The 27954-nt window shown below is 37.7% G+C and overlaps 1 protein-coding gene across 2 annotated transcripts in view; it reads left to right on the forward strand.

Annotated features, from left to right (window-relative positions):
- Exoc4 (exocyst complex component 4) overlaps positions 1-27954 on the forward strand; it is a 689148-nt gene that overhangs the window by 170314 nt on the left and 490880 nt on the right. For both annotated transcript variants that reach the window (XM_028768362.1, XM_028768363.1), the window contains exons 8-9: positions 10686-10831; positions 14137-14225. In XM_028768362.1, coding sequence (XP_028624195.1) covers positions 10686-10831; positions 14137-14225 — 235 coding nt within the window. The remainder of the gene's footprint in view (positions 1-10685; positions 10832-14136; positions 14226-27954) is intronic.

Consider the following 27954-nt stretch of genomic DNA (forward strand, 5'->3'; position numbering starts at 1 on the left):
ATTTTATACAACATCCAGCAGTTTAGCTGTTAGCTTGGTCCTCGTCTCCCAAATATAGGCTAATATTATTTATTAATTTGAGAATTATTGATTTTAATAGATTTAGCCTCTGAGAATATACAATTAATACATCTTGTGGCTAGTCTGTTTCCTTCTCTCTTGGTCTCAGCCAGAATGTCCTTGAGTTATACATTCTGCACTCAACTGAGGAGCATTCTGTCTTCATTCATGATTCAGAGATATTCTTACCAGTGAAAAGCAAATATAGCAGAAATGGAGGCTCCCTGCAGCTCTGTATTGTCTAACTTCTGATTGTATGTCATTAGAACTGAATTGTAGAATCATCATTTTTAAATGGGTCACCACATTCTACTGGAGGCTCATGTAGCTCGAAAAGTTCGGTATTGTTCTTTAATGGATTCAGAAGTAACACTAGTTATACCAAAGCCAAAAATTAGGCAATAACTGTGTCTACATGATATGAAAGAATGTCATTCTTTGAAGTACAGATTCGTAGTTAACATTCACATGATCACATTGTCAGGTAGGCTTCTCAGGAACAGGATCTTCACATGAGCCACTTTGGTAGATCCAATGGTAACTGTGTACTAGAACCTGTAGTTTAGAATCTGTGTTGGATGTATCAGAAAGCTTAAGCAACTATATAGATGAAGTTTCACTGGCTCCTTTAAATGGTGCTGCTAGTCATCTTGAACTGAATTGTAGATGTGCCTTTCCAAGTTCACATATGTTAGATGTCTTAGAGCCCAAGATGAAGCATATAATAAGTGGTAAGTAGATCTGAGTCAACTCTACCTTTGCAGATACGTGACAAATCAAAGTGCCTGCCTCATAGAAAAAACTCATGGATACTGTTTCTGCTAATGAATGGGATTATAGGAATAGGTCATAGAATAGAGACAGATAAGCATCAACACAATGGCTGGAATCTGTTGCTGGGGTGGCCCGCGGGTGTATTGTTTCATGATTATTTGTGTTAGTGACCAGAGAAACAAAATGCCATCGTTCCTTGGAATAGAACTGAACTGAAGAGCTGAAGAGCTCTGCACACTTCATTTGAGTGTGTTTATTACCTGGTATACTACCGTGCATATATGTTGCAGAATGGACAGAAATACCAGTGGTGGGTTGATATTTGTGGTTGGCCATGAGAGGAGATTGAAGTTGACTTAAAGGGAAATGAATTTTTTTTTTTTTTTAATTTGTAAGGATCTGTGGAGTGAGCTAGGTTGATTTGGTGAGGCAGCAGCTTGCCAGTCTGATTAGAGGCCTGTTGTACATATTATAGTGATGATTGATTGATAAGAGGTTTTTTTCCCTTAAAATATCAATTCCTGGGAATTTTATGTCCCCTACTCCTTTCTTTCCTCCTCCTTTCTTTAATTGAAAACCTTTCATAATTACCTATTTTGTTGGGTAAACCTGATTTTATAGAAAAAGATTCCAAGCTTGTAGATTTCATCTCCATAAAAGTTTGATTTAGTTGATAGTGAAAACACACACAGGCACACACATTTGCATGCGCACACATGCACATACATAAGAAGAAGAAGAAGAAGAGAAGAAGAATCGGGAAGGAGAAAAGGGAAGAGGATGATTATGAAAACCTTTTTATCTTTTAGGTTTATATAAAGAGAATGTGATTCTTCTCTAATGAGAAAGTCTGTTTGCAGGCTAATCTCCTAATTTTGATCTAGGGTATTCTAGTTGCTGCTGTTTATCTAGTTAGTACTATTATGGCAGTCCATAGCACCCTCGTTCTGAATAGACCTCACACTGAGGAGACCCTTCTGTCAGTGAATTGTATCTCAAAGCTTTATTGACCTTTGTGGAATTGAATCATCCAACATAAATCTCACCAAGGCTGTTCTCTAGTCGTAGCTGTAGCTCCAGCAGTAACGCTAAGAACTCAAACTTGATCAAACAAAGAAATAAAACAGTGCTGTGCGAAGTCTATGTTGAACAAACACAATTTTCTCAAACTTTTAGGAATACAAGTGGAGAATTGAAAGTATAGTTAGAGACAATAGAGTTTCTGAGGTGTTTTTGTTTGTTCTTGCCACAAATGTTTACCTAGATTACATTAAGGAATATTTATTTTTTCCTGGCTAGATAGTATAATGCAAATGTTTATTGATTGCTTGAGTCCTTTATTTATTTTTTTCTGGTGCAAAATCTTTCCTTATTATTGTATCAGCATTTGCTGTACCTGTTTTCTATTCAGCTGGAGAGCTGTAAAGGTGTATGTGAGATGGTGTGAGGATCTGCCTGGGGCGTAGGAGTCCTTCATCCTATGGTAGAACATAAGCCCTCAGAAACTGTGTGATGTGCACTCCAAAGACATGATTTTGCTTTCAACTATGATGACACCATAATTGATCAAATATATTCTTTCTAGGAATCATAAATCCTTCTTGGAGTCTGAGGAGATGTCATGTTCATTTGTCAACATGTCACTCCAGGGACACAGGTGCAGTGAATTTATGGAGAAGTGCCTTATGTTTCTCCAAATCACATAAATGTGAAACTGAAAAAAAAAAACCCCTGAGGCTTTGGATTACTACTCAGATGGAGAGCAATTAAAAATCTCTGTGTAGGGTTCCCTGTAGCCTAGGTGAAGGTCAGCTGCAGAAGGACAGCAGAGGAATTTTGGAGACTTGGAGATGTTTTCTCAGAAAAGAATACTACAATACTCCAGTATTTCTTCTCTGGCAGAGAGAATATTCCACATTTTAGTCAAGTGCATGATTAACTTTGACATTTGGAAATAGAACTTCATACAAAAATAAGCTTGGTAGTTTTGCATGTTTAATTAAGATGTTTAGTTCTTGTCAAGGCTGATATTCCTGTCTCCCCCCAATCCCCGGGGGGAAGGGCAATATATTCTCAACTTCTGAAATTTCAGAAACCTGTACTTAACCTTTAATCGTTATTCCATTTACATGGAAATCTGATTAACAACTTTTAAAGTTCATGAGCTCCTGGTAAATGCAATTAAGACCTTTTGGGGTTTGTTATTAAGAGCTGGCATTTAAAGAAGACTAGGATCTGGCTACTGTTGCTGTCTTCTCTATAGCAGAATGTCTTAAGCAATTAGCAGAGAACATGAAGTACATGAATTGTATTGTATTGCTTCTGCGTTAACATGGTTGCTATTTAAATAGTTTGCTGTCGTTTCCTTCTCTCTGACTTGCTTTCTACCATGAGCTTATTACACAGTGGGAGCACGGTGCCCAGGCTAACTAGGTAGAGGTGCGCTGCTCTGCAGAAGTGCAAGTGCTAGGCCCAGCCTCTCCTCCATGTATTATATACTTCAGTCCTGTTTACAGGCATGCAGTCTCATGTTGTGTGTGATCACATTCATCATCCTTCTTTACTGAATTTCTATCTTTTCTCCATTGGATAAATTATTAGAAATGTAATTCAGGTATACTACTGTTTTCAAAAGTCAGATACTTCAGCTATTTCCCTTGAGTTATAGGTGCAGGAGGGAGGAAAGTTGGTTGGTACAGGGGCATGTAATATAATTTATAGGCTGACGTGTGTTGATGGGTGCAAATAATTCAAAGAGGAAAGGGTTATATTGAATCATATGCTATCTATAAAGCACAATTTGTTTTTATTTCATTTAGGAACAGAATTAGTTTCCATTGATGAATGCATATATGTAATAAGGTACTTTATGCGTGTCAGGGCACTGCTTTTTAGTATTTAGAGATAAGTAAAATAATGAGATCAGATATGAAAAGAGGCAAGATAGCATTATATATTGCATATAGCTACTCTTAAAGAATACCTGCACCTTCATATATTTCCTTTCTTATTGGATATTTCATATATTTCAGTATTGTGAAATTTTTATGCTCAGACATTGTTTTTGAGTAAGAGATCAGAATAAAATAAGGAAGTATCAAAAAATAAAGTTAGATGAGAAAATGAATCTAAAATAATTAAATTTTACACCAGAATGAACTATCAGTTCTCCATTTTTGAACCCTAGAGTTTCTGTCTGTATTATAAACTAATTTAAATCATCAATGTAGCTCATTTGATTGACTTTTTAATTTATTATTAACCTCATTTGTAACAGATAAATGAAATAATTTAGTTTCATGCTTTGAATTACCATGGATCTTCTTAGTATAAATAGTATATCTAATCATAAACCTAATATAGATGTGAAATTTTATGTTGGAGATAAAATTTTTCTTGAAAATATAAGCTCACAAGACATCTAGAGTGAGTGATTTTAATTGGGTTTTAATTGCAAAGAATTTTAAAATGATATTTGAGCTTTATATGAAATTGTGGTAGTACAGAGTTTTAGGCAAAATGCTTTCTTATCAAGTTATATTCGAAGGTTAAGTGATAGGGAAAAGTTAAATATACAGCTGTAGGTGGTTAACTTCCAGGTCTGTGAAAACATCTGTGATGGTTGCTGGTGATTCTGGAAGTACTTACTTAAAGGTACAGAAAAGGTTCTGTGGACAGGATGGGAACTGGTTGCTCTTACAGGAGCCAAAGAACTTAGGTATCCAGGAAGATCTTCCTTGTTAGGGCCAGTAGGCATGTGTATTCAGAGCAGGGTACATAGGGACTTGATTCTGGATAAGCCAATTGAAGTTTTCTTTGTGGATTCCTTTATTTATCTCTGTATCCAGGTGCTATATTCTTAGTGCTTTCAAACTTCATTACCTCCCAGTCTTAACAGTGTTCCTCTCAAACCCCAAAAGGACAATACTCAGCATACTTCCTAGCACTCTGTAGCTACAAATAAATGTTAATTGAATCTGGATCTGTACCTGTTATTTCTGAGATCTCATTTTGAATGAATTACAAGCGATTTTTAATGTGTGTCAATAGTCACGTGTTACAGATAACCAATATGAAAGAGTCTTTAGTAACTAAACTGCTAATTGAAAATGCTGGGTCTTGGGCACTTAATTCAATAAACTGTCTCTAGAGAGCAATTTGGCTCTTTTCCAAGATGCATTAACTCTTTGGGGTCATTAGGGTAGCACTTATCGCATTGGAGCAGAAATTTAATAAATGCTACTCCCATGATGTGAGTAAATTAATGTACCTGAGAAAGCCTGACGTTTCACCGTGGGTGCTGTAGCCTACCCTGGGGAGCTCCTCTGTGACTGTGGAACATCAGTGAGGAGCTGCCCTTTAGATTATATTACTTTTAATTTAGGAAACCTACTAGCAAGCAGCTGCACATGATGCCATGTTAGGGAGCAGAGCTTCGGCTTGAACTCAGAGAGAAGGTTACAAAAGCCCAGGAACAGGGAACAGACAAAACAAAGCACAAAAGAAGGAAAACAAACCCCTGCAGGGGAAGCCTTGGAGAAGCTCCAGTAGCTGTATAGGTTTTAACTGGAGTGACATAATTGTGTCCATAGTGAAGGCGGACGGTAATCTCCTGAAAGGAAGGATCATGATGTCTGTACAGAATCTTTACTCAGATTTATTATTGCAGTGCATAATCTATGCAATATAGATGTATACACACATATATGAACAAGTCTGAACATATGTGTATGAACTATGAGCTAAATAAACAAAAAGCTTTTTTAAAGTACCATTTTCTTTACTATTTCATTCCATTACCATGTGAATATGGGATACTTAGTTCTACCACTAACCTAGCATTAGGCAAATGGCCAGCCAGCCTCTTTTGGAAATATCTTATATTTGGCTGTGAGGCTCTTGATGAGTAACACTAATCTGTTCTACTCATCAAAGTGCTATTGATAAGATAGATACAGCTAGTTGTTGTTATAAGACTAAGGAGAAGTTACATAAAAAGATGCTGAGGAGAAGAGTTAATACTACCACAAGAAGCTCTCCAATTCTTAAAGCTCTGCTTCCTTACACATTGAAAGGCATCCTCCCCTTACATGTGGAGTACAAATTTCATACTTAGTTGTAGAAAACTCTGAATGCTTAACTACAAACTTCCCATAGATAATGTTTTAAATAAGTAAGATTAAATGGTAAGTGAGCAGTTCATTCACAATGATGTTACTAGTGCTTCAGGAATTTATACATTTCAGAATTTTGTTGCTTCATTACATCAACGAATTTCTAGCTAACACAGTGGCAACTGCTAATCCAAGATGACAGTAGCAGGACTGCGTGCCTTCATTTCAATTTCTATATTCTTTAATGCTGTATACATCCTTACTATGTCAAGAGAGCCACTCAACATTCTAGGTCCTCAAACATATGTTGAATTGTGCTCTTATTTGAAGATATATAGATTTCAACATTCTTTCCAACTGTGTCTTTGTATCTCTTCTATTCATTTTGACACATCAGAGCCTTACAAGTTCAATGTAAAACACTCATAAACTTTGCCATTTGCTTTTGAACTCTAAATCAATAATTTTAATTTTTTTTTTTGCTATTTAAAAATACAAAGAAACTTAGTGCCTGAAATAGGATTGATTCAGAGCCTCAGGGATGTGGGATTAGCTTGTATAGATCTACTTGGATGGATATATTTTATTTTAAATGTAATGATCTTTGTTCTCGAGTTTGGGTTTTATATGGCATTGGTAAAATAGAAATTTGAACGTACACATATGTGCTTAAAATATGTATTTGCAGTTTGGAAGATACCCTGCATTACTAATCAAGATGTAGAATAATCATGAAATTATATGATCTTATTATTTTATTTTAGCTTGATGCTTGGGGTTGAACACATCTACCAGCACTTTCTGTTACATGTTCCATGTTCCATGTTCCATGCTCTAGTTACATGTTACTCCCAGGCACCTGATGCTTGTGTTAAGATTTTAATTTAGAAGACTTCACTTACCCAATACAGTCACATTTTCAGCTGTTTATGAATAGGGACATTTATAGTTCTTCTTTTTTGAGATATTTAAAACTGTACCTTTCCTAATTTTTTTAACTAAGGAAAATGTTACTTGATTAAAAGAAAGTATTTTTAGTTAGTCATAAATGAAGTTGGAAATAGAGTCAAACATAGTGCATCAAATTAGTACCACAGCCATTTTGCCTATGGTCTAGATCATGCCTTTCCCTTTTGGGTTTTACTTGTTTTACAGATTTGTATATTGAGGACTAATTTATATATTGGATTTGCTTTACTTTCTAGGCTGTCTTCAATTTGCATATAACAGCCTATGTGTTAAAGATCTTATACCTTAATTTAACATATAAGTAATGGTGTTTGTTGTATGACTCTATAATAGAAATTAATAAATATAACATTATAATAATTTTTGGTAACTACTTACTTAGCAATGTGGAAAATGTTGCTTTTGGGGTTCAAAGAAGGGAACAGCTGGCTGAGAGAGAGTCTGTGTGTCCTGCAAAAGAGTTGCTGAAAAGAAAATACTGGCACTACTCTTGGGAGGATTTATTTATTAGGGGTAGGGATAATCTGTTCTAGGATTGCAAAGATGATAAGGCACATATTTATTCAGGGAATAATTGCAGTAGGTAGACTTGACTGGAGTATTGGCTTCACATTGCTGGGGGAATGCAGTACAATTCAAAGGAAATAAAACCCAGATGGATCTGTCACTGATGTTTGGAAGTATTGGAATAGTTAGGGAAGCCAAGATTTTTTGAGAAAAACTATATGGATGAACTAATTTGTTAGAGGGTACATATAAAGAGGTAACAGAGTCATTAATCAATGAGGACACTTTAGAATGTATCAAAAGACAGTGCTTTGGTGCAAGAATTGTGTTTGTAGATACATCAGTTGGGACTGGGCATCACACAATCTGTAGTTCTCTACATTTGATCAGTTAAGGCTTTATGTAATGATCCCTATCTGTTTCAAAGAGAAATTTCTGTGATGAGAGGTTATAACTAGACTAATTATGGGAAAAAGAATAAATATTAAGCATGTTGTTAGAGATCATACTGGTTTAGTAAGGTAGTTGTTATTGGTTCTCTCCCGAGATCCATTATTTCACTAGCCTTGGATAGTTGGTTAGGTTCCATTACTAGCCCCAAGATCATACATAATACATACATACATACATATATGCATTTATGCATGCATACATACATATATACATATGATATGTATAAACATGTATATATATACATATATACATACATATGATATTATAAACATATATACATATATACACATATATAGCTTATATTATATAGCAAGTTGTGTTTATGGATTCAGGAATATATATCATGTTCAAATTCATATAGAGAACAAGGAAGGGGACACCTAGTAAGTGTTGGGGGATAAAAGGGAAGGTTGAAAATGATTTGATTGTATTATAATTAAAAATTATCAAAGCAGTCCTACATTAGGAGGTAAGTGAGGATAAAAATGTGTAAAAATAAAATATCAACTGAAGGAATAGCTGCTTGTATATGAAAGTAATTTAAGTTTTAGCAAATTTGATTTCACCATTGAAATGTGAGTAAAGTTAAGTCAAGCATACACTTACACATATGGGAATATAATTTGTAAGAGACATTAGCAGTAAACCATATCATGGCAAAAAAAAAAAAAAAAAGAAACCAGTAGATGTGAAGGCTACTTTTAGAACTTAGGAACCTAAAGACAAAAAAGAATTAAAGATTACAGATAGCACATAATGACCAAAGGTAAATTTTGTTGAGAAGATGGAAGTACAATCTGTTTAAAGATAGTGATAAACTGATGGAGTAAGTAGCCCGACAAACAGAGCTGCAAGGCAATAATTCAGGGATGTTCCTGATGTGGGGAAGGAACACTGATCTTGAGATACCTGGGTTTGGGGATGCTTGTTAGTCATGCCCTGCTTGGTCAGTGATTTATTGTGCAAGGCCAACTGTTCAGTCCTGCGGCATTAAGCAATGCCTTACAATTGCTTGTAATCTCTGTTGTGCTGGTGTTGAGTCCCAACACAACACTGAGTTAGTAAAGACCTTTCTATGCTGTGTCATTTTGACATTATTTTTGAGTTTTTGAGGTTTCTTTTGATCATTTATACCCGAGTTTCTCTCTAGCAGCTCTCAGCCCACAGCGTGATCAAGGTCCTCAGTTGAGCTGTAAATGCAGACTCAGATCAGTGTCTCCCTCATCCTAGATAGTTGAGTGATGCTGATCAGAGATGATGTTTGTTACTGTTTTGTTTTATGCACTTGGTGGATAGTATTCCAACAGTCCCATAAATAAGTAAAGCATTTCACCACTCTGTTACAATAGTTTATGGTTTTCCTGCACAACTTTTATTAAAAGGAAGCTGTTGATACTTACAGTGGTGTTCTTAAAGAGAATTTGAATGTGCAGCTTTGTGGAACATCCTGGTCATGAACAGGATTTGGAATCACTCAGACCAGGTTGAAATTGGGCCATTTGCAATTTTAAGACCTGATACTAATTCTACATTTTCAATTACAAAATATAAAGTGAGAAGTTCAGACTTCATAGATTTGAGACTCAAAAGAATGCTAATGTTTGCCAGGTGGTGGTGGTGCATGCCTTTAATCCCAGCACTTGGGAGGCAGATGCAGGTGGATTTCTAAGTTTGAGGCCAGCCTGGTCTACAGAGTTCCAGGACAGCCAGGGCTATCCAGAGAAACCCTGTTTCGGGGTGTGTGTGTTTGTGTGTGAAAGAATACTAGTAGAGAAACTGTGTCTCGAAAAACCAAAAAAGAAAAAAAGAAAAAAGAAAAAGAAGAATGCTAATGTTTAAAAAAAACTTATGATGTTTAAATACTGAGTAGTACATTTGCTTTTGGCAGATGCTTAATCACCCTCCAACTTACTAAATATTGCTCATAGACTTCAGAAGTGCTTTTTCAATAATGATAATATTTAAAACAGTTAATGTTCAATGAGTGAGTAAATAATCAGATGACCTTGTCTCTCTAAAAGCGCTTCCTTGACTCATAGGTAGGCTTTTTTTTAAATGATACAAATGAGTTTAACTGCATTATCGTTATCAGATATTCTTAGGAACTATTGTGCTTTCTGTTCCAGATTTCTATTTTTTCATGGATGTGTTTAGACTTCTAGTAACTATACTTGATCCTAGCACAGGCTCCAATCCTTGTGGCTCTGTAGAGAGTTGATCTTATAAGGTATACCTTTTGGAAGTTGCTCCTTTCCCCCCCACCCCCATTTCACGATAAATAGCAGTTCTAGTAAGCCTTTGCAGGTCAGGAGTACCTTATTCAGCTCCACTTCCTAGGCCTTCCTTGATAGGCTTGCCTGCCATGCTTGTATATAGTGCTGACAGAATCAAGGGTCATAGCATGGACCCTGCCATTAGTCCACCAGGGACTACTTTGCTCCTGAACCTCTCTGAACCCACAACCTACCACATCTAAACAGATTAATGCTTTGCCTAGAGCACAGTAAGTGCTCAGTAAATATTAGGCCATTGCTGCTAATGCTGTACTTTGGAATAATAAGGATTATATGCTAAGTGAAGATGAATGTTGACAACTCACTCAGCATGCTACCTGGCATGTTCCAATGCCTATAAACTCCTGTTCCTTTTGAATTGCTAACAGGGATATTATTTTATGGCTGTAATAAGGCTTTTCTTATATCCTTGAGTAGAAGACTGACTATCTAGGTTAATATATTCTGAAAGTCTGGGATGAGGTTTTAGAATCTATTTGTACAATAAATTCAACTCCTCATTGTGATTGTACAGATGCTGTTGACAGAGTATTTGGATATGAAGAACACACGTGCTGCATCCGAGCCATCAGCTCAACTAAGCTATGCCAGTACTGGACGAGAGTTTGCAGCCTTTTTTGCCAAGAAGAAACCACAAAGGCCAAAGAATTCTCTTTTCAAGTATGTATCACAGTGTGGCGCGCTAGCAAGCTATGATGATCCAGCTCTGAGTGGGTGGGGCCTTCTTCACCATTCATAGCCACACATTTACTAGCTGAAACTGCCTTGGAGCAATTTGTCTCCTGTTGCCTTCTGTCAGGTAAAGTGGCTGTTTTGGAATGGCTATTGGACTATCTATAATTCTGAGTACATTTTTAAAGCTCGTTTCTGGGAGTTTTATAGAAAATCAAGCAAAGTGAAACTTCTCAGGTATTTCTGGAGCATTTCATATGAAATTAAAGGAAATGAAATATGTTATTCTTGAAAAAGCTCCAAGTGCCAAAAAATAACTTTTGTTTTGAATACAGGAACAATCCAAAAGTTTTTAATTTTTTCTTAATTACTGTCTTAGTGAACTCTACTAGCCATGTGCTCAGGATGCGGATTTCTCGGTGGCAGTTAATAGTTTATAAGTTAAGTCTGGTGTTATCTCTCACCCTGAAATCTAGTTCCCATCTCCAGCTGGTTAAGAGTAAAAAGCCTTAACATAACTGACAAATCACAGTAGCCTGCAGAGACAGTTTCTTTTTCCTAGAGATGCTCAAACAAGGATATTAAAAGAACACAGCAACGACATTTAGCAAGGGTCTGTATGTTCATGCTCTTTGAGCTTAATAGCATCCATATTCTGTTTCATTTCCCAATTTGAATGATGATCTTCAGAAGCCATCATACAATTTTACTTGCAAAAAGGAAAAAAATTAAAAGAAATAAGCATGTTGTCTATTTTATTTCATATTTTTACTTAGATTTTAAACTTTTGAAATTTGTTTATTTGAACTTGATTATAAATTATATTTTTGTAGCAGTATAACTTCAAAAGCCACAAGAACATATATATGTGTATGTACACATATACACACACACATACACACACACACACACACACACTTCAGTGCTGTTCTCTCTTCAGGCTTGAACTCCTGTTTTGTGTGTGGGCACACTATTGTCCCTTTCTTTTGTCGCTCAGTTTCTCTCTCCTTCCCTCCCTAGTTCTTTCTCCTTTGAAAGCTACACTTACCATTTGCCCTATGTACTTGTTCTTTCTGTGATAAATACTAAGACCAAAAGCACATTGGGGAGGAAGGGGCATATTTGTCTTAGATTTCCAGATTAGACCATTATTGAGGAACTCAGGACAGGAACTGTCTGGGAAGGATCAGGTAACACTACTTACTTACTTGCTCTCTCCCTCTCTGGGCTTCTCAGTCAACTTTTTAATACAGTGCGGGTCTACTTGCCTAAGCATGGTGACACCCACTGTGGGCTGGGCCCTTCTACACCAATTAGCACTTAAAACATATGGCCATCTGATCTTGGCTGTTCTTTCTTGATGTTCTCTTTTTCCAGGTTTGTGTCACGTTGACAACAAGAACTAAGCAGTATTACCTTCTAAACTCCTGCAGAAAGCAGTCCTCAGGGTTTCACATGTCATGCTCTCAGCCTTCACTGTCTTTGCCCCAGACCATGCACACATGTCCAGTCATTCAGTTTTGGCTAGATTGTTGGATAGGAGTGGGGGTGGGGAGTGGGAGGCAGCCCCTAATTAAAAATTATATATAGCTATTATTATTATTATTATTATTATTATAAATAGCTTCCTAATTAAAAATGTTAAATAATTCTTATATATTTAGTATTATTGGGGAGAAATAAAACTCATTATTGTCCCAGATTTGGTCAGTTAAGCAGATCTGCTCATTTTAACTTGATTCTGCTGTTAATGAGCCATCCAGGCCTGAGTAGGTCTCATGTCTGCGCTTGCCTCAGTGGCTTCGGCTATCAAGTAAGGAGGCGAGACTAAAGAATCTCTCAGGCCTCTTTTGCTATAAAATTATCTCACTGTATGACTTGTTGCAAACATAAAGAAAATTCATGAATAGCAAACCTATCAAATCATAAAGGACTCAGCATGTGGAGAGCTGTAATCTGTTTCTATCAAATCTGTGAAGGACTTTATTACCCTCTTTAATTGCCCTTAGCCAAGGTTAATTGTGTTTAAGTTTTCTCTTATTGTACAACATTTGCTTCTTTATTCTTTGCTTGAGAGTTTGTTTTTTCCTTTACTATCTCTGATCAATAGCTGTCAGCATGCTTTTTGGAGGTCAGTGGCTTCTTCTCTGCACTTGACTGGCAGGTGGCAGTTTTGAAGTACTGCATACTTTGCCTTCTTTCCAGCTCTTTGTGCCTCTTAGTTCTTGGTAGGGTGCGGAAAGCGGATCAAGTAATTGAAGTATTTCCTTCCCAGGCTGATACTCATCTTGGTATTCATTCCCCTTGTCAAGGACTGGATAAAAGGGACATGATTAAGAAAATGATGCTCCTTTCTTGTTGCTGCCAGTCACTGAGTCCATGGACTCTGTTGCTTTCTCCCCATGTTGTTGACCCTTTGGAGGCAAAATTCTTAGACGGATTCCTTCTTTTGTCAGCCTTCTTATCCTGGTTTTGAAAATCTCACTTATGAAATGGAATCTGTTACTCATCAAAGGATTTGCTATTTGATATAGTCATAATTTTACTTGATTTTATTTATATTCGTAAGATATTCTTTATAGGGTATTCTTTATGACTGATTTGTTTTGTGTTCCTTGTTTTAACTTTTAGAGACCCATTCTTTACCACTTGTCTGTTCCATGTTTCTGACCTTTGTAAACAGTTCCTGGAGAATACTTAAATGGTGCTATAGGGCAGGCTAAAAACTAGCAGCCATTTGGAAACAGTCTTTTTAGAACATTTACATAGAGACCAATGAGCCTTGCTTCTTTGATATCACTGGTCTTTTCTAGTATCCTCTGTGCATTAATGTTTTAATTCAGCAATTCAGGAAGAAAACTGCTCTGGAACCATTATGTCTGCTGAAGTAGTGGTTAGGCAGTGATGGGTGTTGATTTGGGTGACAGCATAAATAGGATGACTTTGTAGGATACTCTTGTTGCTGTAGATGTGGTCATGCTCTAAGATGATGGCAACCTTGGCAATGATGATCTGAAGGTAACTGGACGTGACGGAGATCAGGATTATTCTAGGTGAAATGGACAATGAGGAAAAGATCCAAATACTCCTGCAGAGGGACTCTAGCAGGGTTGTTATTCATAAAGCAAGATTCGGGCAGCTGTCTCTGGGCTCTTCCTGGTATAGCCATAATGTCATAATTGTTATACACCAGGGAATGTTATATAGAATAGATTAGAATTTTTTGGGAGCATAGAGATGAGATGGATGGCACTGTGTGGCCTAATCGTGTGGTACTGTGTGCTGCATTTTAGGTTTGAATCATCCTCCCATGCTATCAGTATGAGCGCCTATCTCCGAGAACAGAGAAGGGAGCTCTACAGTCGGAGTGGAGAACTTCAAGGTAAGTGATTGGACTTCTCTAGAAAAGCCAGTTTCTGGAGGATAGTCTGCAATGTGTTTAGCATGTGAGTTTACGTTCTACATTCACAAAGTTCTTTTTAGACAACAAATTCTAGTGAATTGGTAGTCCTTTTCTATTATCATCTTACCATTTCCCAACATATGCCGTCAAGCTTCTAAAACTAATACTAAAACTGAAGAATGCCTTGCGATTGAGGTGGAAATTCTAAGCAGATGTATTGAAAACAGCCTGAGTCCAGACACATTTAAATAACATGTTAGTCCTATGCTGGCCACTATGGTTGTCGTTTTGTTAATTATTTTTGAAGTCTTCTGGAGTATGGAAGGTGGAAAAGGGGAAACTCGGCCTCTGTCATGAAGAGAGTTCACAGATGCTTCTGGATAGTGTGGGTTAAGCTTGCGAATTGATCCATAGGATACTTGGAGCCCATTTGTGGTCACACGTTTTAATTTGCAGAGGAAAGTACTTTGAAAATAAATTACAATATGTATAAAATAAGATTTGAGGCAACAACATTACCTTTTGTGACAAAAAAATAGATACTATCTTAGGGTTTCTGTTGCTATGACTTTCTTTACCTCGACCAAGGCAACTCTTAGGAAGGAAAACATTTAACTGAGGAAAGCTTGCAGGTTCAGAGTTTCAGTCTACTATCATCATGGCAGGAAGCATGGAGTTGCACACATAGACATGGTGCTGGAAAAGGAGCTGAGAGTTTTATATCTAGATCAGCAGGTGGGGGGTGGGGGAGGGAGGGTGGGAAGAAAGGAGGGAGAGAGGGAGGGAGGGAGGGAAAGAAGGGGGGACATCGACAGAGACAGACAGAGAGACAGACAGAGGGACTGCTTTGAGTGCATGAAACCTCAAAGCCCAGTACCCAGTGATACACTTCTCCTGCGAGACCTCACATACTCCACAAGGCTACACTGCTTAATTCCTGTCAAGTAGTACCCCTCCCTAATGACCTAATTCAAGTATCAACTAGATGAGCCTATTGGGGCCATTCCTATTCAAACTGCTACACTAGCCATTGTAAAATATAAAATATGAAGAAAGATTTGTGAGGGTTTCCTAAGCATTATTAGGTGTTAGAAGAAAGTGAAGTCAAATACAAAGACATTTAAGATAGAGATTTAAGATCCAGGAAACAAAGCTAGACACGTGTGCACATGTCTATATGCACAGTCAGCCCACTTATCTGTACATTCTTTATGAATCTTTCAGCATCTATGCTGAACATGTATATGGCTCTTTCTGTCATAGCCTAAATACTTTAATAGAGCAACTATTACAATAGCATTTATATTATATTAGTCATTATAAAATAAAGATGATTTCAAGTAGCAAGAATGAATGTAAGTTATGTGTATATTCTATGTTATTTTATGTAAGAAATGTTTGAACATCTTTGAGTATTACTTTCCATGCGGGATGAATATGCACATACTCTATACAGATATCTCAATAACAACATGGGGATATACATATTAATAACTTGGTAGATTATATATGTAGAATTGCTAGAGGAGTTCAGAGAACAGATTATTTTAGTACTCTGAACTTTAAAAATAAATGGATATGAATGCTTTTACAGTCCTTTATGCACTGGGATGTTTTGCTGTGACTGGCCTACACAGTTTCTTAGTTGGTCAGACTCATAGTTTCTCCTTAGAACACTATGTAGTAACTAGCTGGCCTTTCTGGGTTTTAAGACTGTTTCCTAGTCATCCCATCTCCACCTTTATTACGACCCTATTAACATGTAATGTTTTTCAAGAATCTTTGCTGTACTTTCTCTATCTCATTATAGTAATTGTCTCAAAGGGCATACTAGCCAGAAGTAAAAGGCTCACAGCATTTTCTGTGAGCATTAGAATGAGATTGGCATCATAACATTTGTTTATTTGCTATCAAGGTGCTGTCCCCTTTGCGACACTCAGGTTATTGAAGGCTAGTGGAGCATTTTTCCTACCGTTCTATTTTGTTTGGTTTGGTGGTTTTATATGTATGTGTGTATTTACTTAATACTTTAAATTTGTCCCTATTATTTTTCTGCATCTGCCTTATATTAAATCCTTTTCAACACTTACAAGACCCTCCCATAAAGTTAATTCCTGATCATTTCATTCTTTTAAAAAACATATGAATATTTCAAAGTTCAGTTGTAGGTTGATTCGCTAACTGAGCAGTAATTACAGAGTGTGTTCAGGGTCTCTGTCCTTAGCACAGGCTCTTCTAACGTTACCCTGCATTCTTAGCAGAAATGCTCACTCAGCGCTTCTAGGGAAATCAGCTCTTAGATGTAATCAGTGCGGGAGCAGTGTCTCTGTCCTTCACTTAGGTCCAAGTTAGTAGTGACCAGTGCCACATGCTGTTTCTGAGCCAGTAAGAATAATAACTCCATGGTGGAGCCCTGTGGAGTGAATTTTGAGTTCCCTTCTGTAGTCCATTATCTCTTGAGAGATAGCATAGCTGGCAATTCAGAGCCAGTTCTGAGCCTACAATGCCTACATCCAAAATCTAGCCTTCACCACTAGCTGATCAGCAACAGGTAAATTATTTTTTCTCTTTGCTTTTGCTTTTGTTTTTTTTTCCTCAATGGTGATCCTTTGAAGATGCTGTGAGAATTTGGCTTTAATCAGTGCAGAAGGCAGTATTTAGTACCTCATTAATGGGATGTTGTCCTTCTCTGCTCTGATGTTCTTTCTGGTACTATGACTCCGAATCAGCCTCTCTCTCAATCTTTTTCTCTCTGTCTGTGTCATTCTCTTTCTCCATATCAATATCTGTCTGTCTCTTACACACACACACACACACACAGTTTTTTTCTCTGCCCTCTTTCTTATGCTAAGCCTAACCTGACTTCAGAGGTAAACTTATTTGTTACTTAGTCATTCTAGTGAGCTCCCTTGCTTTCCTCTCCACTCCCCACTCCCCACTCTGTTTTATACACATATACACTCTTCGGTTTTGGCCTTGCTGTTTGGTGTTTTACTGCCATGTGTTTCTTTTCTGGTCTCTTTGTGAATATGGCCCATAGTGCACTATGCACCAGCATTTACCTGGCAGAGTTTATGACAAAGTGGTAATCACAACATGTGACATGCTCTTATTTCTGCTGCCTCTTACAGTGTTTGTTAGACAAATGCGCCTTAAACAGGCTCCCAGTAAGAGAATGAGTGGGAATAGTTAAGGTATGAGATAGGATAGGGATTGCCTTAGTGGAGGAAGAACCTGAACAGGAGGTATGGAGGCTAACTGCCTTTATTTTTCTAAGGTTTCCATGCCTTTCCAAGTTTAAGGAGGAAGGATCATGCATGAGTCTTTGTCCTTTGTAGTTTTCTTACCTATAAGCCTTATTAAGTAGAAAAGTTGTTCTTGAGTTGCCAACCCAAGGGGAAAACTGCTGTATATAAGTGGGGGCAGAAAAAGAAATAAGTAAGTTAAAAGATAGGAAGTGGAAGAATCACTATAATCTAACTTCCTCATCCTTCAAAATGTTCACTGAAATACTGGACTCTACCAGAAGTCTGCTCTACTGAGTGTGTTCAGCTTGACTTCAGGAATGACTTTGGTTACAAGAGATAAAAGATTGTTGGCAAGTGAGTTATGTTGATAATAGCCATTAAAAGAAACTGTAGTGTACTGACACCTTGTGTGCTTGGGGAGCAGTGGATTAGCTGACTAGCTTTTGTGAAGGTATGAGGGTGTTTGGTTGAGGAGCCAAAGTTTCTCTGATGAGTGCTTTTAACATTTCAGAGAGAAAAAAGAAATCACACCTGTTCTCTATTTTAAAATGGTGGTTTCTTTTCAGTTATTCGTTAATATGATTGTTCCAAGGACCACATCTCACTCTTGAAAAAGCCTAATTGAGTAGTTCATCTAGATCCTAAGAGACTAGCCAAGATTTCTGTGTCCTTTTAAGGCCACCTGGCTGCAGGCTTCTCCTCCCAGTGGTTTGGTTCATGGGGTCAGCTTTTCCTTCTGTTGCTGGGGTGCAGCAAAGAAATTCATCATAATGACCATCAATGTGACATTAAAAAGCTCAAGTTTTACAAAGTTAAGTTCCTGCCAGCATGTGATTTATCATGCAATTAAAAATGTTGCTTAGTCTACCAGTGTACTAGGGGGAAAATGAATTTAAAAATGAGATTTCTTTGGTACTATCAGCCCATCTCAGTTGGCTCTTACTGTTATGATACAGATGGTTCATTATATAGCCTGCCGTTGGCAGTCAGGACTGAGGAGGTGGGGGTGCTACTTCAAAATGTGTGGGATAACAGGTGGAAATCTAACTTGTGTATGTGCCTATTAATCACTGGCTTCCTGTTGTTCTGAGCCTCTCAACTGCTTCATTGTACTGCTTAGACAGCATTATTGTAGGTAAGGATGAATCTTAGTTTTAATGAACATTTAGCTTAACTTAAATATAGTTTCTCTATTTTAATGTGTAAATGTGTGGAATAATATAATTGATGAACATATTCACTTGTGAGAGTTGAGAAAATCAAAATACTGCTGCTCATGAGCAAACAGCTCTTAGTTTAATCACTTCAACTGTGCCTGAGTTTTCTGACATAACAAATAAAGCTCTCGAATTGTGGCTGCTCAAGCAGGTGTTAGGACTATTAAGTTAGAAGTTTGTACTGTGGGAAAAATTAGACCAACTATCCATTTAAGTTAAATTTGATGAGTGTCCTTTCTATAGCCCTGACATTAAAAGACTCTATAAGCTCCAACTACTGGAGAACTACCTCTGCTAAGCAGCTCTCCTTAATGTAGGAAATATGGAAGTTTTGGCATCAGGGGAAACTGGGCTCTTTGACTGACCCAAACTTCCTAAATTTTTCTTCTGACAGGTTTTTGATGACTAGAGTTGTGACTATATAATGAGACTGTATGTAATTAATGTCCTTGTAGGTGCTTTGCCTTGAAGTAAGACAACATTTGATATACAGTAACCATGGGGTGATGATTCTTTTTAGAAAAAGACTTATAATGGCAATCTCTGAAGCTGCAAACTACTCTGTAGTGCGAAGCATTTAATAAGGTGTCATTGACATGCACATTTTCAGGGATATTTGGGGTGGAGTGAGGTATGGTATTTAGTGCAACGACTTTATACTCCCACTGCACATTTCTTCTACATTCTTAAACACAAGAAGCATTTGTAGAACTTCATATCCTGAAATTTGATTAGGAAATTTTTTGGAGTCTTTTAAATTTTACTTAATGACTTTGTTAATAACTAACAATATGCAGAGTACATGAAAGAAGTTCTTTCTTTTTTGAAAATTACATATAATTATTTCAAAATAACTTTAATCTTTTATATTATCACTTCTGTTTTAGCTGTTAATATAGTGTAAAAATGTATTATCCTTTGTGTCTTTATATCCTTGCTTATAAAAAGAATGATCTTAACTTACTTATGGTAAGATTTGTTAAATAATGAACTTATAATAGAGTTTGTATGATTGTTAATTTCTTCATCTGTTTCTAAGAAGTAGTAAGTTATAAATAGACTTTTCTCATGTTATAGACAGACTTAAGGCACTAATGAAATTATTTAGGAAATAAAAACTTTTTATTTCAAATTTTTATTAGGTTTACCTAATATTTTACCTTCATTCTGTAATAAAGAAATTTATTTTGTTTAAAAATGTTTGGCAATTTTAAATTTAGTTTACAAAAATCAGTAGTTTTTTTCTTGAAAGAAACTATATGGTTTCCTATTTACATAAGATTGGTTGGGGATGGTGTTCATTATTAGTTGAATCATGTCAAAGAGGCTAGAATCCACGAGAATATGTATCTAGAAGGCAAAACATAGTTGAGTGAGAATTTTGGTTTCTTTAAAAACACAGAAATATTGTAAAAATGTATTATTTATTTATTTATATTCCAAATGCTGCCCCCTCTACATCCCCCCTCTCAGAGTTCCTCCTCCCTCACCTTCTCCTCTGAGAGGGTGGGACCCCCTGTGTATCCCCCATCTTGGTAGATAAGTCTCTGCAAGATTAGGCACATTCTCTCTCACTGAGACCAGACAAGGCAGCCATGGAGACTGAGCTGCACATGTGTTCCATATGTGCCAGGGACCTCAGTCCAGCCTGTGTATGTTATTTGGCTGGTGGCTCATTCTCTGAGAGCTCCCAGGGATCCAGGTTAGTTGACTCTGTTGATCTTCCCTGGGGTTTCCTTCCCCTTCAGGTCCTTTGGTTTTTTCCTCGACTCTTCCATTAAGAGTCCCCAACCTCCATTCAATGTTTGGCTGTGGGTATCTGCATTGTTTCAGTCTGCTGCTAGGTAGAGTCTTTTAAAGGACAGTTATACTAGGCTCCTGTCTGCAAACATAACAGAGTATCATTAATGTCAGGGATTGGTAGTTGCCCATGGGATGGATTTTAAGTTGGGCTGGTTATTGGTTGGCCATTCCTTCATCTTTGTTCCTGCATTTCTTTTAGACATGACAGATTTTGGGTCTAAAGTTTTGTGCCTGGGTTGGTATTTTTATCCTTCTGCTGGGGGTCCTGCCTGGCTATAGGAGGTAGCCTCTTCCAGTTCCATGTTTACATTGTTAGACATCTTACCTAAGGTCACCCACATTGACTCCTGGGAGCCCTCCCCCATCCCAGGTCTTTGGGACTTCCTAGAGTTTCCACCTACTCTTCTACCTTGACAGCTGCAGATTTCCATTCATTCTCTTGGCCCTCCTCTTGCCTGATTCTGCCCCCCCATTCCTCTTCCCCTCCCCTTGCCCACCCAGTTACCTCCCACCTTCTCCCTCCTATGACTATTTTACTTTCCCTTCTAAGTATGATTTAATCCTCTCTTGGGCCTTCCTTCTTGTTTAACATCTTTGGATTTTGGGGTGTATCATGGGTATTCTATACTTTCCTAGGTGTAGGGTATGGGGTTGCTTCAGATTTTCTACAGCAGCTGACTATGATTTGTGTTCAGCTGACTATGATTTGTCTCATGCTCTAGCAGGGGATGTGATTATGCCAGTGGCACGTATTTTCTGTGATTCAGTGATGTTTGGAATTCTGGGGAGTTTTCAGAGGGTATATAAATGGTAGGGCCTTTAGTGGTTGGTGGGCTGCTGGTTGGATGGTTGGTGGTAAGATGCCGTTGGTTTGTTATGTAATCATTTACAAAGAGGAAACAAAGACTAGAAGAAGAGGTTTGATATCCTGATGGCTAAGATCAAATTTTGTCCCAAGATACTGATGTTCTTATTCAGTAGGAAATACTCTAAGAATATTGTTGACCCCCTTTCCTACTCCTGACTTTATGTGACTCTCTCTCTCTCTCTCTCTCTCTCTCTCTCTCTCTCTCTCTCCCCCCCCCCACTCTCCGTCCTTCTTTCCCTCCACCTAGTATTAGGGGAAGAAGAGGAGTGAAGAAGGAGTGAGAAAAGAAGAACCCACAAAGTAGTCAAAAGTCTGGCAACAGTCATCACAAAGTGATGTGGATATTCTCACTTGTTATAAGAACTTTGGTCATTATTAGCAGCCTTGCTTTAAAAACACCTCATTGCATTCATTTATTCATTGAATTACAAGAAAATTGGAAATATGAATATATCTGAGTTTAAAAGCCATATGTGTATTTATACTGTACTTTAATAGCTCCTTTTTAAAGCAATTATATAAAAAATAATAAATTCTAAGGTGGTCTTGCAGATGGCTTTTTAAAAAATTTTTTATTTAAACTCCAAATTTTATTCCCCTCCTGGTCCACCCTCCAACTATTCCACATCCCATACCTCCTCCTTGTCCTTCTGTCTCTACAAGGATGTCTCCCCCCACACCCCCATCCCCGCCTCCCCAGACCTCTAAACTCCCTGGGGCCTTCAGTCTCTTGAGGGTTAGATGCATCTTCTCTGACTGAACCCAGACCTGGCAGTCCTCTGCTGTATATGTGTTGGGGGTCTCATATCAGCTGGTGTATGCTTCCTGGTTGGTGGTTCAGTGTTTGAGAGATCTCGGGGGTTCAGGTTAATTGAGATTGCTGGTCACCCTACAGAGTCACTCTCCTCCTCAGCTTCTTCCAGCTTTTCCCTAATTCAACCACAGGGGTCAGCAGCTTCTGTCCATTGATTGGATGCATATATCTGCATCTGACTCTTTTATCTGCTTGTTGGGTCTTTTGGAGGGCAGTCGTGATAGGCCCCTTTTTGTGAGTGCTCTGTTGCCTCAGTAATAGTGTCAGGCCTTGGAACCTCCCCTTGAGCTTGATCTCACTTTGGACCTATAACCGAACCTTCTTTTCCTCAGGCTTCTCTCCATTTCCATCCCTGCAGTTCTTTCAGACAGGAACAATTATGGGTCAGAATTGTGACTGTGCGATGGCAACTCCCTCCCTCACTTGCTGCCCTGACTTCCTTTTGGATGTGGGCTCTATAACTTCACTCACCCTACTGATGGACATTTCATCTTAGGTCCCTCCCTTTGAGTCTTGAGAGTCTTTCACTTTCCAGGTCTCTGGTGCATTCTGGAGGGTCCCCCCAACCTCCTATCTTCTGAAGTTGCCTGTTTCCATTCCACTAGAGCCCATAGAGTCTCTAATAATAGTCATAGACACTACTTTATATGTCACATATCTCATGTAAAGTACAGAGTTAGCAAGTAATTAAAAGGAAGGCCATAATAAAACACCATATATCTTGTTTGCTGTTTCTATGTAGAAATCCAGAGCAAATCTAGACTTTCCTGACAGTAGGGTGAATTTTTTGGCCTGTACCATCCCATTGAAACCTCATTCCCCCCCCCCCCAAATCTATGACTTCCCCCTGAGCTCTTAGTTAGCTTACCTAGCTCACCAGAAGGTATGTTTGTGTCAGGTATTTTCTTCTTATCTCATCTGGGTTGCTTTCCCTCATATCTCCAGTGTGCAGGGGTTACCAACTCTGAGTGGGAGGAGTTACTGGCTAGAATGTGCTTGTTTCTTATATTTTCTTTCCCTGTGTATTCATTGATCTTGTACAACTTAGTGATATGTTTACTTGTGCTTCACTAGATAGCAGGATACAGTAATGTGTGCAACCAGTTTTATAAACAGCTATTGTATAATTCTACTGTACTTTATATAACCATCCTTCTGAGTGTGTAAAAGAGAAGAAAGAGGCTGTTAGTAGCCCAAACTGACATTTACAGCCAGCATTGTTTTTCCTTGGTTCTGTTCTCATACAACCCCTGAATTTTACGTAATTTTGGGGCTACATAGAGTATAAGATTTTCAAGTATTACCTACAGCTAGCCATGGGTATAGTCTTTATTTCTTGCCAATAGGGTATGAGAAAAAGAATTGTGTGTTACTTCTGGTCACAAATGTAAGAGAAGAAACAACATCTCCTCCTCCTCCAGCCCAGCATGTATGTGAAGACATGTTTATATTGGCATGGGGCAAGGGGCTTCTTAGATAATACTGATGAGGCTGTGCTATAAGAACCGTACAGCTAAGAAATAGAAGGAGCTCAGGTCTTTTGTCCCCTGCAGTGCCACACCTCTGATGATGTACTCAGCCAGAGATCATCCTACTCTAGAGAGGATAGGTTCTCTGTGATAAATCTCTAGTTTTTTTGTGTATTATTATTTCCAGTTCTACTTCGACTCTAGGTTCTCATCCCAAAAAGTAATGGCAGCATTGTAACACACTGGGTAGAGTTGCATGTTTGCATATGTAAATGTTAGAAGAGGCAGAATCTTCCATCCATATGGAAGGATTTTCAGTTGCTGGACACAGCATGAATAGATCCATGAAAGGCTGCTAGCTGTGAAGCTGCTTCCTCCTCATCTAAGTTTCAGAACGGGACTCCGATTCTTTTGTATTAATTATGGAGCTCTATTTGTATAGAGTGATTTATACTCATTCCAATTGGTTTCTTTGGGGAACAGATGATGTAGAGCACACCAAAGTAGTTGCTGCTGCTTATCTATCCTAACATCCATGACCTTTATCCTAACATCCGTGAGCTTACCACACAGTTCTGCAGAGGGAGGGTAGGAAGATAAAGATAATTAGCATATGAATAAAAGCTAAATGCTATCACATACTGGAATTTCTGAATATTGTTGAAATTTCATTTTTGTACAACTTTATAAGGACCCATATAGGAAAAGTAACACTTTTATACGACTTTTATATGAAGTTACCATTATACGATGACCTACTTGTGTATGTTTGATGAGGCTGGGTAGGACATATCAGGAGGGGCCATATCATGAAGGATCATCGTAACCCATTTCTAAAGCACCTTGATTTAAAAATAGAATGTTTTGTTAAGTTGCAAATGGTGGTGGCAGTTTGGTACTATATAGAGTTTTCAGAATTCTTCATGCTCATATCTAATTCCCAGTTTGTGATTGTGGTGTGAATGAAAATACTCATCAAGTTACTTTTGGCTTCCCCACAAATTTAAACTCAAAAAGCCATAGTATAGTAATATATGATAGTATGTATGAACGCTACATGAATATTGTAATAGTCATAATATAGGATGTTCATTCCTAGAATTGTGATGACATGTACCGAGTTGCAGCCAGTTCATTTGCATATTCATGCCCACTTAGCTCAAAGAAGTCCCTGTTTGTTTTCACATTAATGTCTGGTTTCTGCATCAGTTAACTCATTTACATATCCCTGTTCAGTTGGTTAGTGATGTTCATGTGTGGAACGCTGGTATAGCTCTGTGCTTTGAGTGGCTTGGGAAATGTTATGGCTTAATGGAGGAACACCTATTTCTCATTATACTTTTACTTCATGGACCAGTTGTTTTACATTTTTAAGCTCTAGATTGCTTACATATTTGTAATATGATACAAGAAACACTTACCTGCTCATTTCTAGGGTTTGTATCCATTGCCACATTCACAGTAATGAGGTAGCAGTAACATTTCTAGATGAGCTCTATTCTGGATTCAACCTCTGGAGGCTCCTCATGCATCACCTGTGTAAGAAGGGGCAGTAGGTACTGTAGAAGGCACAGGTCTAGTAAGTGACACAACTTCCCTTGCAGCGCCAAGGAGAAAAGACAATATTTTCTTGGAAAGTCACAGAAGATGTTACAAAGGAAGAATTTTATCCCTATGCTTGGAAAGGAGTTAACCACCTGACCAAGGGAGTTTAACTGAACAAATGTAGTTAGTTAATCGGCTGCACTCTAGAGAGAATGTACCTGAGTCTACAGATGTGGGACTGCCCTGCAGTTATAGGCATTTTGGTCAAAGTGAGTGTATGAGAAAGATTGGACCTAGGGATGGAAAAAGATGAGTAGATCTTAAAAGACTGTATAATATAGCATAAAGCTTGTATTTTATTCTATGGATGATAAATCTCTCAGGACTTCATGTAGGAGAATGAGATAGCCAACTTTTTACACTAGAAAAATGTTGTGATATCTGTGTGGCGATTGCAGTGGGTTCAGTGAAAGCAGTGATGGGAACAAGGTGGACTTCTAGAAGACTATGCTGGCTGGTCCTCCTAGGACAAGTGGGAGCAAGTTCAGAAGCCGTTTTGAAAATGCAATCAGTTGCACATGGAATTCTTTTTTGTGTTTAAGCATGAAATACACATTTTGGCTCATTACCAGTTTTCCAATCTGGTGACTTGGGTACATATGATGTCATTTGTTTAACAAGTTAATGCAAATAAGGGAGAATTTCTCCTTAAACTTTTGTCTGTCTGTCTGTCTGTCTGTCTATTTGTCTGTCTATCTATCTATCTATCTATCTATCTATCTATCTATCATCTATCTATCTATCTATAATTTATCTGTATATCAGTCATCTATCTATCGATAATCTGTCCAGTGTTTATTTATTAAATGCATATGTGTGAATTTGTGTACAAGTGTGTGTGTATGTATGTATACATGTATGTATGTTTGAATGTATGAATGTTCATAAGTGTACATGCACATGAACAACAACTGAGTGGACAACTTTCAGGAGTTGGTTCCCTCCTCCCACCATGTAGACATGTATATCTTGTGGGCTGGGAAGTGGGGGCTGTGCTGAGCTCTGGTTTTCAGGTTTGGCAAGTGCCCCTAGCTGCTGAGCGATCTTGTTGGCCTAGGAGAGGAGTTGTCAGAGTGGTGTTAGATTAGTGTGAAGATAGCTAATGCTTGTCAGTTTGTTTAGAGCTATCTAATCTAGACACTAGGTTGTTACTCCAACTTGTGCAAATGTTCACACTGCTTTAGCAGTTTGTGATTACCTATTACCATTTTTACTCCCAAGTCCAAAGTGAGGTAGTCATGGCTGTCATCTCACCCTCTTCCTCTTTTTATTTTTAAATTGTAAATAGTCTTCCCTTTGTAAGATTTGATTGATCTATTAATTACAGGATCAATTTTAATCTCTGAAATAGATAAGTTTCTTATTTTTTGTTCCTAGATAGATTCTGTATTAGCATTAAAATCCAGCTTACCAATATCTTTTCAGATAAAATTCTCTAAAATCTTGTGCATATTACTTAACCAATTTTCTCACTTGAGAAATGAAGTAAAATTATTCCTGCAAACCTTGTTCATCTGGAAAGTTAAATGATTTTGGACTCTAAATCATTTGTTATTTTTTTCCTCAAATGAGCATCTTAGGACTAGTCAAAATATGCTTTCCGGATCAGGCTTACTACATGGCTGTTGTTCAAATTATCTCTTCTCTATGTTGCTTCATTTTCTATAAAATCAAATCAGGGCTAAAATGAAACAATTTGAAGTTGTTTTAAAAGAACATAAAAGTTTCAGAAAGGATGTATGTATATTTATCAGAATTTCTCATAAAAGACCATAGATGGATGATGGATGGATAGATGGATGGGTGGATAGATAGATAGATAGATAGATAGGTAGAGACTTAGATATATAGAAAATATATATTAGAAGAATTAAGCTCATTTAATCATGAAAGAAGAGAAATCCTACAAGGTGTAAACTGGAGACCCAGGAAAGACAGTGGTGAAATTTTATTTTAAACTGAAGGCCTGAGAAACATGGGGCAGTGATGTAAACGTCTGTCTGAGATGTAGACCCCAGAACTAGAGTGACAGAGGAATAGCTTAGGTTCTGGTTGTGGTTATAAGAAGACAACTGCAGTGCCAGAGACTGTGGGCAGGAAGGCATGGCCGTCCCAGATCAAGCAGGATCGGTTCCTTGACCCTTCTCCTCACTGTTCTGATATGGTCCTCCAAGGATATGATGCTACCTTGGTTAGGAAAGTTTTCTTTTTCTCGTCCAGGGATTCACATTGTAATTTCTTACACAACTATTTGTAGACACTCCCAGAAATAATGCTGTAGTAACTATCTATCTACGTGAATATTGCTGTACATTAAGGTTACTACTGAGATAGTCAGTTCTATTTATAGCTAACCTGAGATGGAAGTTTGGACTTTACTTGTTCATCAAGCAAAATAGACATCATTCCTTACAAGCATGGTCGCTGATAGAAACAAAATTGTTAATGGGACAAACCATTACTCAGTTAGATTAAGTAGACTGTGTAGACCCGGAACTCTTATTGAGAACCAGTAATTCCACCCCTTCTTAGGCCTCTCATTAATCACTTAACAGTTGTAATAGTAGATGTATTATCTTAACAGGTGTTTGGCATCTAAATTAGTGGATGAGTTCGATCATATCTAAAACTATTTAATCTGATAAACTTAGTAGATATAGTATCTGTAATGGAAATGAATTTGC

The sequence above is a fragment of the Grammomys surdaster genome, unplaced genomic scaffold, assembly GCF_004785775.1.
Source record: "Grammomys surdaster isolate TR1022 unplaced genomic scaffold, NIH_TR_1.0 186, whole genome shotgun sequence".
Taxonomy (NCBI): Eukaryota; Metazoa; Chordata; class Mammalia; order Rodentia; family Muridae; genus Grammomys; species Grammomys surdaster.